Consider the following 14,927-nt stretch of genomic DNA (forward strand, 5'->3'; position numbering starts at 1 on the left):
TCCCCCTGGAGCACAAACCTATTACTTGTGTTCCTCCACTGCTCCCTTTTCAGGCACTACTTTTTTATTAATATTTAAGCACTCTATGCGAGTATGTATATTTTACAGCTGTCATAAGCCTGTGCTTCTCCTCCCCAACACCCCTCCAGTGTACTTTTCTCATCCTTCCTCAGTTGCCATTCTTGTTCCTTCCTGTACACCTTCCTTTGCCATTCTGGCATCCCCACCACACCCATGTCTGTTTACTCTCCCAGCCCTTCCTATCCATCCTGCATTGTCAACGAATTTCCCCATCCCCACCTGCAAGCCTTAAATTTTTCCTGTGCTTTTCCAGTACCGCCCGCCTACCTTCCGTTTGTGTTTCTCCAGCCGCAGCAACCCACCCTCCATTGCCCGTGTGCTTCTACAACCGCACTCGTTCAGTCTCTGTTGTCAACGGGCTTCTCCATTCCCTGCTCAGACAGTTGTCAGCATGCTTTCATAGAGCCTATTCAGCTTGCTCTCACAGCCCCTCCCACACACCCTCCACTATCAGCTTGATACCTCAGGCCCTCCAACCCTCACTCCACTGTCTGCTAGCTGCCCTGGCCCCTACCGCACACCCATCACTGTCTGTGTGCTTACCCATCCCCTTTCCACCCATTGTCTGGTGTCAAACTAATTCCCATCCCTTCCACCCTCCATTGTCAGTTTAATTACCCAGCCCCTTTTCCCTACCCTCCATTGCCAGCTTGCTATTCCCAACCACCCTTAATTGTCAGTGCGATTCTCTGGCACCTACCATAATCCTCTCGTCAGCTTGCTTCCCAAGCCTCTCCTGCCCACCCTCCGTTGTCCATGTGTTCCTCCATTACCTGCCTGCAAACCCCCATTGTCCGTGTCCTCCATTCCCCACCAGCACACTCTGTGTGCTCCCCCAGAAACCATCTAGTCCACCCTCTGTCCTCCATTGTTAGTTTGCTCCACTAGACTCTCCGTCTATCCTCTGTTGTCAGTTTACTTCCTCAGCCCTTCCCGCCCACCCTCTATTGTCAGCTTACTGTCCCAGCCGGTCTCGCCCTCCTTTGTCAGCTTGCTGTCCCACCCCCTTCTACCCAACCTCCATTGTCAGCCTGCAGTCCCACCCATTGTTGTTTGCTTGATCTCCGATCCCCTCCGGACTACCCTCTATTGTCTGCTAGCTGTCTCTGACAAAGGAAGGTGAATGTGTGGGTCAACTGGCTGCCCCAGCTCCTCCCACCTATTCTCAATTGTTAGCTTGCTGCTTCACCCCCCCACCCTGTGTTTCAGTTTGTTCTCCAATCCCCTCCAAAACCCTCCCTCCGTTGTCAACATACTGCTCCATCATCCATTGTCAGCTTGCCCCCATCCACTCACACCCACCCTCAATTGTCAGCTTGATCTCCGAGCCCCTCCAACCCACCATCCGTCGTCCGTGATCTCCTCATTCGCTGCTCGCCCACCCTCCTTTGTTTTTGTAGTCCACCACCCTTCGCCCACCCATTATCCATTTTCTGTGTGCTCCCGTCCCCTTCTGTGCATCTTTCATTGTCAGGTTGATCCCACAACTCCTCCCATCCACACTCCGTGGTCAGTTCACTTCCCCCAAATCAACCCACCCTCAGTTGTCCATTTGTTTTCCCGTTGCCTCTTGCGTGTAATCTAACGCCCTTTCTTCCGTCAGTCTGTATTCCCTCGCCCCCCCAACCCACTTCCCAATTAGTTCATAAAAAAATAAGCACATGAGCGCTGGCCACGTCAGTGAATGTTGTTAATATTACTTTTAGACATGCTACACAGCAACCACGCCGCTGTACAGCATGGCTAAAAATCATTGCTAAAGCCAATAGGTCTCCTACGAGAGACCTATTGGTTTTGCCAGTATTTGTTTATATTAATTCAAGGCCCCCATGTTATTTAGCTTTCTTGTGTATCTCCTTTTCAGTCCTAAATAATCTATCTCAATACGCCATTTGATTTGATAAATTTGCTCAATCAATAATGAATATCACGTTAGATCAATTGCACTGCGTGAAAGCTTTCTGCTCTCCCACCCCACCTCATAGCACATAAATCCTTTTCTGGTGCTTGTCTTGCATGTTCTCAGGCTGGGACTTTGATCTCTTCTGAAAGCAGTAAATTCTGCCAAAGTAAACAGTGTGTCATGTGAAATTAGGCTTCTGCGGCCAGTGCATGCATTCTTGCTCCCGTGCCCTCATTTGCTTAAAGCCATTTCCCCTCTGTGCAGAAACACCACTCTCTGTCTCGCCGTCATCCCCCACCACCTCCCTCTTCACACCTCACTGACCCTGTCGCTCTTGTTTCTGCCTTTTCTCTGCCCTCCCTGTTTCATTTGTTCATCATATTTATCGTTTCTTTTTCCTTTGCTAGCTGGATGCTGTTCGTAGAAAATGGAATACAAGGACGTGAGGTCGGGGTAGGCGGACAGGCTTGGTGAATGGTACCTGAGCACTTGCCGATTGCAGTGATGGCTCACGGTAGCAGACTGTTCTAGCTCGCAGGTGTGCTGTTGCCAATGGTAAAACCTGAATTCTGCAGACATCAAATGTAGCGAGAACCATTACTTTAATTTTTTAAGGTTAAGTTGTTCCAGCCCCATTTTACAACCCATATCACAGCTTTAGTTCCCGTCTTTCTGCATTTAAATGTCTCCCCTTATAGTCATATTTAAAATACCTTGAGGCTAGCTGTTTAGTGTGAGTCCCACGTACACATACGAAATAATCAAATTAGAGATTTTAGATAGTTGTCAGCAATGTTGCAAGCATAGGTCTGTTTAAAAACCCAGGAGCATTTTAATTTATGTTTTAAGTTTACCATGTATATTATAAACACACCGAACAGTAAAGCTCACTTGACACGTTTTAAGCTTGTAAGACGGACCATCAAATGTCGGTTGATGGGATAGGAGGGAGGAGCTTCTTACGGCTGGCTACGTGAAAGCTGCATATGAGTTTGAATTGTATTCCCTCACAGCAAAGCTATTCCTCATGCTACAGGTTTCTGATATCAAAACCAACACATTTCGGGTTACAGAGATATTACAGACTCAAGAACTGCATGTGAAGCTATCTCTCAGCGTACAAAGACCTACAGGGTGAGGCTTATACTATGACAGCAGAGTTATCATTCGGGCCAAGAGATGGTACAGGCTCAGGCCTTTGACAGCAATACTATTCATCTGTGTACAATGATCTTAAACGCTAAGATGTCAGACGGAAGAACAAATCCTTCAGGTAACAGAGATATCACAGGTCTCAGAACATAAAGCTATTCCTCTGCTTAAGTGTATATAGTAAGAACTGGCAGCTGACAGAAAATTTGTTCTCATGCCACATAGATCATACAGACTCAGGTCTCCGACAACAGAGATTCCCATCAAGACACATTTTATATGCTCAAGCCTCTGACAGCAAAGCCAGAAATAGTGCAATGTTTTTCTGATTGTACACCTCTTCCCACCCCACCCCACAATATTTGCAGCTCCAAGGGGCAATCTTTCACTAAGTTACAAAGATATTACAGGCACAGGCCTAGGACAAATCGGCTAACCTGTGAAAATATCTGTCCTTGTAGGAGTAAATATTCATGTCTAAAGGCTGGCTTGTGGTGCACCATTTTGGATCGCAAACTTTTTGTTAACACGGCGTGTGGTAGTGCAACGATAGACTTAAAAAAACAATAAAATAATTTAAATAAGAACTATAGAGTGCAATATATTAGAAATTATAAAAGGCTATATCAGTATTACAAAAGAAGCAGCAGGGGTGCAGAACTCGGGCGCATACGCCCATTGTACCATCGGGGAACGCTCCCTAATAGCTCCACAGGAGAATTCAATATGTGTCAGCATTTATAATTATATAAATGTAACAGTTGTTCAATCACACATGCATAAATATAATGTACAAGTTTTGCTAAATTAAATTTTCGTTTCTTCACAGGTAAAATATTTTCACCATGGAGAAAACTCCCCCCTGCGACATTTTCAATTGTGTAGTGCTCCCTCCTGATTCCATCACTAAAGACATCACCTGCCTTTGACAGAGTGACTGACTATATTCAGTGTGTGCACGTGGCTGCCAAAAGGTTCAGGAATGAATACCAATTTGAAAATTTGACGGTGTACGTCTACATCTACCTCCGAACACCTACAGCACTCCACAGAGAACAGATTTACTTACGCGTAATATTATTTCATACGGGTATATTTGTACTTGTGTGTAAAAGCACATCCAGGTGTAAATGTTCTTTTGTGAATAACAAACATCAATTTATATTCGTACAAACAGGACTTGCTCACCTAAACTAAACTTAGGTGCGAAATATAATTTTTTGAGAGCATGTATATCATCAAGTGATACACTGCATTGAGATTATGGCACAGCAGTGCAAACAATTCTCTATTGCAAACACACACGCAAAGCACATGGTGGCGCTCTCAGAACACCTTTCACATTCAGAAATGGCACAAGAATCGATGCAGCAGAAGAAGTCTGCTAATCCTAAGCAGAAGGCCTTGAGAGGGTGGTGAGTGGGCTAATACCCCTTTTGCCCATGCCTCAATATGTCAGTACTACAAAATTGCTAGCCCTGGGGCTCATAGGCCATGCAGTTAAAGATCTCTGTAGAGGAGGCGCTTTCGGTTAAGGCATACATGTGTGGACCGTGGAGACCCTATACTTGGCACCACTCCAATTCATGGGCATTTTAAAAGGTGGAGTAGATGTGTTGGATGAGCTCAGAGATTGTGTTGTCACATGCTGGTAAGCAGAACTTGCTGTTGTAGAGAATGATTTGCTATAAAAGAGTGGTGGATGGGAGGGTCACCAGGCCTGCAGTCTCAAGCTCTCTCAGGAGAGGTCGCTATAGGAAATGGTGTAGAGGACCACTGGCTGCAAGCAGAAAGGAGTGGGTGGATCTAAAGCATTGTGTGACCTGCTTTTTTTCTGCAAGACAACCTCAGAGAGTAATACAAGAGTCCCGAATGAGTAATAAATCTCTAAGAGCAAGAAGTGAGGGAGAGTGAGAGACGTGTTTTAAACAATGAACTTTTTACATCTGTGAGAAAGTGTCCTTTTTTGGCTTAATCATACCCATTGTTTTGGACTGATGATGCTGTGTTTTTTTGGCTCTCTACTCTGGGAACAACTAATCAGGCCCAGTGTGTGTGATGTACCCTCTAAAATGTGGGGAAATTAGTTACCTACTAATGTCATACTTAACTTGTCCTGTAAGGCCATATTATATGGTTCAGAAATACATACACATGGTATAGCAAGTTAAATGTCACCTGTGGACTGCAACACTTATTGTGCCATCCACTAGTGTGGCTCAAGGCTTACCAGTGTAGCCTGACTGCTGCAGTGTGTAAACCTCAAGTTCAAAGTAACCCTTCTTGACAGGGAAAAACCTCTTATATATTAATAAATCACCCGTATGTAGGTCTTGTAGCCCACAAGGTAGGGAGCATGGTATTTAAAATTGGGACAAGTAGGAATTTAATGTTAACATATCCCTACAGCAACAAGCCCTCAAAAGCTATTTTCACTGTGGAGGGTTCCTGCTGTCTCATGAGAAACGATAGTACAGATTAAAATATTATTCTCAAGTTTGGGAACAGCTAGAACAGCAGTTCCTAACAATTTCTCTTATGAGGACCCCAACAAAATCACTAATGGAAGCCTGGGACCCTCAATCCTGCTTCTACTCACATCATTCTGAAATCCTCCATTTCCATATTTCACACATCACTTTCTTCTTCTGCGTCCTCTTTTTCACTCTCCTTCGGCATGTATTTCCTTGCATGTCACTTCATCATAACCCCACACACACCAGAACAAAAAACAACAATTCCACTGTAAATACTTTGGCCCTGTCAATATGGCAGCAACTTTGTACCTCCTTCACACACTTGCATATAATCCCAATTACAATTGGCACAGTCTACCTTTGCTCTGTGCTCTCTTCAGTGGGGCCAAGGATCGAATGTTCAAATAATGTGAACATCTAATTAACCCACTGATTAATATTGTGAGAAATTTGCACTGCCTTCGCCGTCAACTCCAAACCTCTCAATTATGACCAGTGTGAAACATCTACCCACAACCTCGATTCACAGAGATACTGCAAGCGAACCAGGCCACACCATGCCTAATACAAGATTATACAGTATAAAATTTATGGGAAAACAACGTGCTGGGAAAAAACGAATAAGCTTTGGGAAGTAAATAATATAAAACACAGGAAATTTGAACATAAGCTTTCTCACGGACATTAATTTTCATTTGATTATTACTGCTTACATTTGGCCCCAGATTCTCCAGACAGCTTGGGCTAGAGCTAGGCGCTGTAGTCCACAGAGCACCTGAGAATGTTACAGACCCCTAGGGGTCCGCAGTCCACAGGTTAAAAACCACTGAGCTCGAAACATGATTCAAACCCAATCGTTCATATTTATTAAAAATTCAATCTAATGGTAAAGGCTGGATTTTTCATAAATATGTGAGGAAAGTGATTTTTAGAAAGTTACCTTTTCTCTGCATGAAGCTTCTGAAGATGAATTTGAATTAGCTGTCCAGAAGCTTGTCAGTACTTGGCCTTAAGGAGATGTGAAAACTGCTCCTAGAGTAGGGACAATGGCCTGGGTGTGGGCGAGGTGTTTTCATCCCCATGCAATATGACCCGTTAAGTTGGACCTAGGACCTTCATTAACCTGTAAAGGGGCCTTCAGTTGTACAGGAATTGCAGAGCTCATCTTTGTGCTTTCTGACTTTAGTTCATCTTCATGTCTCCGATAGCAGAGGTCACTGCAGATGAACTTGGCTCAGTAGGAGCTGAAGCTTCCTCTGTCTTGCTCAAATATTACACAACAGCACCACTGGTGAACTTTCATGGGGAGTACTGTGCTATGCATTCTCAGTTTCAGTCTAGGAAAACTCACCTCCTTTCCAATTGTGTCCTTGTGCCTTGCCAGTTCCTTTAGCTGCTCATTCAGGCCTCTGGTTTCTTTCTCATGTGAGGCCACAGCATCCTCGAACCGGGCCTGGAGAGCCTTGAGTTCTGCTGTGAGATCTGCCACCATATTCTGTACAACAGAAGCACAATTGTTAACTGGCAATGCTAATAGGTCTGGCCTATAAATAAAGGTTCCTCTTCAGTCACTAATGAAGTTAGGCACTCAGGTCATCAAACATGCACTATGTCACTTGCGATAATAGATGTCATTTGGAGCACAAAATCTTCCATGTTAAAATAAACTCACATGATTGGACTTATCTTTGAATACTTACTCTATTGACTTACAATTACTTTAAGAATACTATTTGAGTTCTCGGGTGTCTTTGTATACTCCAGTATACAGTGGACCTATTAGACCATTGTTGTTCATCCTTTGGTAGTATGGCATGTGATACCTGCCAAGCACCACCCTAATCAGCTGTGTCTTTTTTTTTTTTTTTTTTTTTTAACATTATCCTCATTTACTTTTGTTCAACAGGAGGTGCGATTTATATACCACAACTACCTTTCTGTATATGTATTATAAAAAGGGAGGGGAGTCCACCTCTGGGGCAGAAATGTCCATAAAGGGAGAGGCCCCCCTCCTCCCCGAGCCTTCTAATGCCCACAGGGACCCCATCCCCTGTAACCCCTTTAATTAAAGGGGAGGAGGTAATTTAAGATGCCATCAGTGATGTCATAAATGATGTCAGAAAATGTCATGAGTGATGCAATATGTGAGCAGTGACTGGGGGGGCAGCAAGATATACTTAGCTCTGCTAACTATAACTTGTGAATTTCTGTTTTTTTTAAAATTCAAAACCTTAATGCTGTCACTGCCATATTCATCTAACTATAATGTTTCTTAACCTTTGTTTTTCCAGTGAATTTCTATTTTTTTTAAACAAAATACCTGTTTTTAGCCTACAACACAGTGTAATATCAATATACCATTAAAAGCCTATTGGGTTTAACAAATGCTTTCCACAACAAAAAAGCCTGAACTACTGCCTTTGTCATTGTTTCATAATGAACAGATCTCACATATGATGCCAGACATAACTTTTACCATTGAAGCAATGAGGCCTGTAGCCTTCATCACTGGCTTTGGACCATGACCAAGTCAGGCCTACTGTACTGAGCGTAAACGTTCCCACAAGGAAACCATCAGGGATACTGTAATATAATTACACATGTATGCAAAATTATAGATGACAAGCTGGCTCATAAAAGGACACCAAGGATTATCATAGCACAGATCTTTTATCTCCTGTCAGAAGGGGTAACCAACACCAAAACCTTTGCCTACTACGGTAATCTTTGATATTCCAGGTAACATATTTCTCTTCAGGCTTTAATACAGAGTATTAACAATCCACTTTTCAATGCCTATTGACTTTAAGGTATACGTTTCACAATGAATATGTCTGTCCTACTGTTTTTATTGTAATGTTTCATAATAAACAGATCATGCCTACAGCCTTGTTCACTGGCTTGCCACAATAACCAACTCAGTCCTGCTATATCAAGCATATACTTTCCAACAAGAAAAGCTCAATACAATTACTGTTTTTCAGTTGAAGCACACATGTACCCAATTGATTTTGTACAAAAAAACATGTGGTGGAGCCTAAGCCCCTCTATCAGTAGTGCTTCTGAAAGCCCCCTTTTTGTTGTTCATGTAACGTCGGTGACAACTGTACTGCCATGCCAGATCTAAAAAGAACTTCCCTACTGAATCAATCAAATGTTCCCTACAAAAGAAAATAGCCACCATTCTTTGATGAGATGTTGGTTTCATGCTAAACCTCTTGAATGGGGAGAAAACAAACATGAATATACCATGCTTGGTGATTAAAGTACATCAATCGATTGTAACATTTCTTTAAGTTGGGGTGATATTCAGCCATCCACAGAACTAGCAATGAATAGCTGGTAGGTCTAGTAAACTGCTCTCTCCTCATGCCTCCCTTAAGCCCACCTGCCTTGTATCTGCCAAGACAAGTTCTGCACTGGTATTTGTACTTCTGGATCAGGCCTGCTCTGCAGCCCATTTATCAAACTGCCTAGCACTTGCCATTTCTATAAGGTGCAAGCTTTTCAAATCTCTAGTATCTGGCTTGACTGAAAGCTGTGATTTGCCCCAGCTCAGAAAGGTTCCCAATGCTCTTTCACATGACAGAAACACTGAGGTGTAAACTTCCTAATGATATGTTGTAGATTAAAGGCAGCATGTTTATTTATATATATACTAGTTGGTGAAGCACCATGTGGTGTTCTAGATGCAGTAACTTCTAAATAGGGGGTTGGCTAACATTGTGTTAATAGGTATATGAAGCTACAGGGTCGTAAAGAAGCAGCCCTTTATAATGTGAAATGAACTGGGCTGCCTGTGTGCCAAGATGATGATTTTTTCATCCAGTTGGAGATGTTTTTTGCAACTTTTTATTTATTGGCATTTCTCAAAAAATATAGTAATCAATAGACATCGACCCACCGAGTCAGGGAAGTGATACCAACATGCTGAATCGAGAGCTGGAAGAGTCTCTAGTACAAAAGCAACAGCATGGACATGACCACATTTATAACTGAGCCGAGGAGACCGTAAAATGCGATGATCAGTGGATACTGAGGGCGTCTGGCTGGGACAGACACAAGCCAGGGTGCAGTGGTTGTGAGGCGAGGGAACTTAGCCAGAATGATAGTGGGCATGTATGTCCCTACATCCGGGGATTGTCAACTCAAGAGCTTGCCTACGGTGTGGCTGTGAGGTGAGAGGAAACGGCGTGTGGTCCCTAGCCATGGCGGGGAGAAACGGGATGCATTATTTGAGCTGGTCTGTTCAGGACTCACCTAGAAACATCTGTCAGAAAGGTACCCCAAATCCTCTCGTAGGTCTCCAATTTGTCTGCAAGCTTATACCTGAACCTTTTGCACAAGGCCACTCTGAAGTTCTACAGTCCATTCACTGTTTGTAGAACAAGTGGGTTGGCGCTAGTGACAGAGGACGTGCATCTTTGCTACCACCAGTGCGGTGGCCACCCATCAATATATGTGAATATCTAGCTCGGGAGCGTACAAACATTGTGGAGTAATGCCAAGTGGGCCATGGGTTTCACAGCGTGTGGGTGAGGTCATTGCATATGTGCCCATATGGCTACCCAGTAAGGTTCTAACAATTGGTATTTCTTGAGCCTTGAATAAGCCCATGGGGTTGAGACATGCAGACTGCTCTCTAGTCTGGACAGTCATGGTCAAGTGTCTGTCACAAATGTTAATTGTGAACATGTTAAGGTAAGTTATGATTTTTAATTAGACTAACAGTTCAACAGTAAGTGTTAGTTTTTGGGGCTCAACCCTTAAGAGTTCATGTAATAAAGCAAGTGGGTGGGCATCCTTCAAAACTTGGGACAAGATCAATGAGAGATCTAGCGCTGTCTGTAGGCTTGATTACAAATAAAATGGTCACTATTCAGTACTGGCTGGCTGTTGATACCTCCCTTCTTCTGAGCTGTTTTCATGCTACAAGTAGTTTTGCCTTTTTGGCCTGCTTTCTTATGTATATTTCCTGGATGTAATAGTATACGTGCTAAGATAGGGCAAGATAAAAGACTGGATATCTGTCTGATTTGTAGGCACAGTGGCTGCCTCTAGGAAGGAAGACTACTTGCTTTCATTCAAGATGTCTAGGTTGGGTTTCTACAGCATTCCACTTGGCAATGCAGCAAAGCAAAAGGACTAGGTCGGCTGAGATGTGACTGGCTTTCATTACGTCAACACAGGACATCTTATAGGCCGTCATTGGCCAAGCAGTTTGACAACATTGGGTTTTCACCAAGGAACTTAGTAATGCCTGTGTATTCCGCATAATCATTGTTATTCTTACCAGAGTCTCGTGCCTTGAATCTGTCATATCCTCCGTTTCAGCTCCTGTGAGCTTTGTTCTAAAAACATATTTAACCATTATGGTTTCTCATGAGGCTGTCACGATTGATGTATATGACGAGAAGGGGGATCAACATGTATGATGTATACCTATCCCTGCAACCCCCACCTTCCTGTGGACCAATATGCTGAACTCATGTTTGCTATTACGATATGCCTCTTTCCTGTACCCAACAACTGTACTATAGTTGTTGCATTGTTCTGGAAAGAGAATAAAAAGAGGTTTAATAAAACACACTTTGGTTTCTCGAATTTCATGTTTATTTAATGATCACCTTGTGGAGCAGCAAAACTGGATACAAGCACCTGTCGCAGTCAACCAATCCAAAGACATCCCTGCGCCTTTCTTAGGTGTTAACTGCATCTGACTGAATTGTTCTTGAGCACTTTTGCTTCAAGCAGACACACGTATTAAGGTGATTGGTTGATCATATGACCACACATTCTGTCACTCACCATTCTCGGCCCCACCTATCGGCCTGTAGCACCTTCCGGCTCCCTGTGCTCTTTTGGACAATATAGGCCATAATATCTTAACTCTCATCACACAACAACTGTTCTTAGGGACATGGTCCCAAACACCTATGTGCCAAGGTCAGTGACATTCATTTACCAAAGATGAAATACGTGCATCAAGAGCATTTTAATTCAGTCCCTGGGTGGTTTGATAAACACTCACTGCATGCCCAAAAATGACAATATCATGGTGACTCCATGAAAATACACATTGTATTTTTGTTGTATTGCGAGCACCTGATGAGTTCTTTTCTTTTTTATCTTAAATGTCCAAGGCGTACAAAAGCTCTTGTTCCAGTGTTAGCAATGATTTCCCACTTACCCAGGTCAGATGATAGATTAGAATCTGAACAATTTTGTAAGCTGGGGTTGGAATTTTCAGAGTGCATCCAAGTGACATACAGGATGGGAGGAAAGTGCAAGTTGGCAATACATCGTGCAGGCTACGCACACCAGAATCTGCAACAGTCATCCAGCCATTTATCCTTCATGTGGCACCAGTCAGCCAGGCTGGGAGAGTGGGGTATGGTTGGAAATGGCCCTATCTACAGTGTCACCCTCAAACATTTTGTCTTTCTCCTCCTAATTTTTGCTGGATTTTTTGCTTGTTAGCCTTATGACTGTGCACTTTACCACTGCTTGCCAGTGCTAAAGTACTTGCACTCTCTCACTAAAACATGGTTTGATTAGCATATACCTGATTGGCATATCTGATTTACATGTTAGTCCCTTGTAGTGTGGTATATCATATACCCAGGGCCTGTAAATGAAACGCTAACAGTGGGCCTTCAGCCCTTATTGTGCCACCCACTTAAGTAGCACCTTAAAACTTGTCCCAGGCATGCCATTGCAGCCTGAAGACAGTGTCCCACTGCCATGTCGACTTGACATTTAAACCCCCTTGCCAGGCCTTGAACTCCCCTTTTATTACATATATGTCAGCCCTAAGGTAGGACCTAGATAGCCCATAGGGCAGGGTGCTGTGTAATTAGAAGGTAGGACATGTATTGTCCAGTTTTACAAGTCCTAGTAGTGAAAAACTACCAAATTTATGTTTTTTCACTACTGTGAGGCCTATCCGTCTCATAGGATAACCTTCGGGATTCCTTAATTTAATTAATGAGCTGCAAGTCCTAAACTAGAGGTGGTAGATAGCTCATGTTTGGTATCTACAAACATGGAATGATAAACCATCTTAAACAGTAAAGTCAGATGTATCATTACAAGTTTGAAAATGACACTTTTAGAAAATTGGCATTTTCCTGCCTTAGCCCCCTGTGCCTGTAGGCTGCCGTAGGTCACATGACTGGGTGTAACTGACAGTTGAGACTTTGTGAATTGAGCCCAGACAGTCACCCAATATAGGGATTAGCAGAGCCTGAAAGGGTCATTAACTGATGATGTGGGGCGGAGCTAAGCACAGCCACACTTACAACTAAATAGGCTGTGCTCTACTGTCACACAATAAGCTTAACACCCCTGCATTGTCAGTGCAGCCAGCTAGGAGCCAGGGCAGGGGAGGCTGGAAACTCCTGCAACTTCAGAGAACGCTTCTGAAAACTTCTCACAACTTCTAGGAGCTGAGCACCAGGGTATAAAAATAGGGCTTTTAGACCTACTCCTCAGTTCATTTGTGGACCTGTGGAAGGACTCGGAGGAGAGCTTGGTGCTGTGACCTGCTGTGCATTCCACCAGACTGCTGCTGTACCTGGAGGGACTGCCTTGTTTCTTGGAGTCTCCCTTGAACCTTGAGAGGCCAGCCCTGCTGCGACGCCCTGCATCTTCATCTGCGTCCCGGACTTCAGAAGTGACTCCATGAGCTAGTTTAGCTGGCCTCCTTTTCAGAGCCTCATGGACATAACAGACTCCCACCATCTTGAACCCTCACCTGTACCCAGCCATATTGAGTCTAGAACCCCCAAGAGGTCTCCATCCACTCTTGGATCCTCTGTTGTGGTGCTAAAGGTGCCCAGGTGGTCATTTCCCAAAACTGAGGACTTTCTATTTTGAACCTTAAACTTTAAAAATTCATAACTCCGGTTCTACCAATTAGATTTGGATGGTGTTTGGGTCAAATAATGTATTAAATATTCTCTATTTGTCTAAATAGGTTTGGAATTTTTGTGTTGTGTTTTTACTGTATTGTTGTTTGTGTATTGCATAAATACTTAAAACATTCCTTCCTAGTTTAGCCTGACTCCTTTTTGTGCCAAGATACCCAGGGTTAAGCACAGGTTAAATTAGTGACTTTTTTGTGGTTCCAAATGAAAGGGATTATGGCTGTTGCTTGACCAGGGCTCACACCCCAGTCAAGTTAGACCTATCCACTACAAGGAAGCTCTATTATATTTCCAGAGACTGCCAGATATCCAAACTTGTAATCATGTACTAGATTTTGTTACAGCTTCTTTAAGTATTAGGAAAAGGTCTACTCTATTTTAAATTCTTATATGTTTGTAAAGTCTACTATTTTGAGATAGTATCTGTATTTTTGTGCTTTTGTGATTTTTAATCATGTTTAGTATATTTATCTTCTATATGTCAAGGGGTTTTAGATTGGATGCTTATATGGTGTTCTTAGAAATTGTTTTATAGTTTTAATTGTGTTTTATATTATTTATAGATCGGTAATATGTGTTCTGGTTTGCACTTTTATGGCAATTGCCGAATAAAGTTATTCGACCGACCCAGTCAACCAACCACCCAATTTCTCACAGGTATGGTAAATTCCACCTGTAATAGTGGATTTGCATGTGTGTTCAGGAGTGCTTCTGCCTAAGCACTTCACATCTTCCCCTCCTTCAGTGCAAAGGTTCCAACTGAGTTTCCCCGAGCTCAGGCATATTAGTGCTGTTTCATTCACACTTTGTAGCTACTGTACCACCAGCTCGCTGAACATCCACAGCTGAGACTCTTCAGATATACATCTCTAGAATTAATACCATGGGAAGAACATCTGAATCTGTCTCGGTTCTTTCAAGCCCACACTACTAATCTTGATAGATTTTGATTACAGACAGCTTGGATTTGATCTAATCAAATGTTTCATCAGTTAAGAACTGTGATTTCTAAGTTCAACAAACTCTACTCTACAATGTTGCATGATGTATAATGTTTTCAGGTAGGCGCAGTGGTCATTCCATACAATGTTATGGGATGGATTTGTGCCTTTATAATTATGAGCATAGTCTGACACTGTTCCAGTACAATAATCTTACCAAAAGAAAGAAATTACCTACCAGAGCTTAAAGCATCCTTTATTGCATGTATATTTCCTTAGAATTGTGCAGAAAAGACCTTGCGTTTACTCCCAAACTACATTTTGTACTTCATTTGAACCTACATGCGGATGGCTCTGCCTCCGACTCTTCTGTCTTTTATGTGTGGAGATCTCAACCCCAATTGCAGAGATCTTAGCACACGCACACCTACATTTTAGAAGTAAA

General features: G+C 42.9%; 1 protein-coding gene across 2 annotated transcripts in view; it reads right to left on the bottom strand.

Annotated features, from left to right (window-relative positions):
* The window catches only part of CROCC2 (ciliary rootlet coiled-coil, rootletin family member 2), an 878,259-nt gene that overhangs the window by 408,886 nt on the left and 454,446 nt on the right, over nucleotides 1-14,927 (bottom strand). For both annotated transcript variants that reach the window (XM_069213663.1, XM_069213664.1), the window contains one exon: nucleotides 6,965-7,108. In XM_069213663.1, coding sequence (XP_069069764.1) covers nucleotides 6,965-7,108 — 144 coding nt within the window. The remainder of the gene's footprint in view (nucleotides 1-6,964; nucleotides 7,109-14,927) is intronic.

Source organism: Pleurodeles waltl, chromosome 11 (assembly GCF_031143425.1).
Source record: "Pleurodeles waltl isolate 20211129_DDA chromosome 11, aPleWal1.hap1.20221129, whole genome shotgun sequence".
NCBI classification, from domain to species: domain Eukaryota; kingdom Metazoa; phylum Chordata; class Amphibia; order Caudata; family Salamandridae; genus Pleurodeles; species Pleurodeles waltl.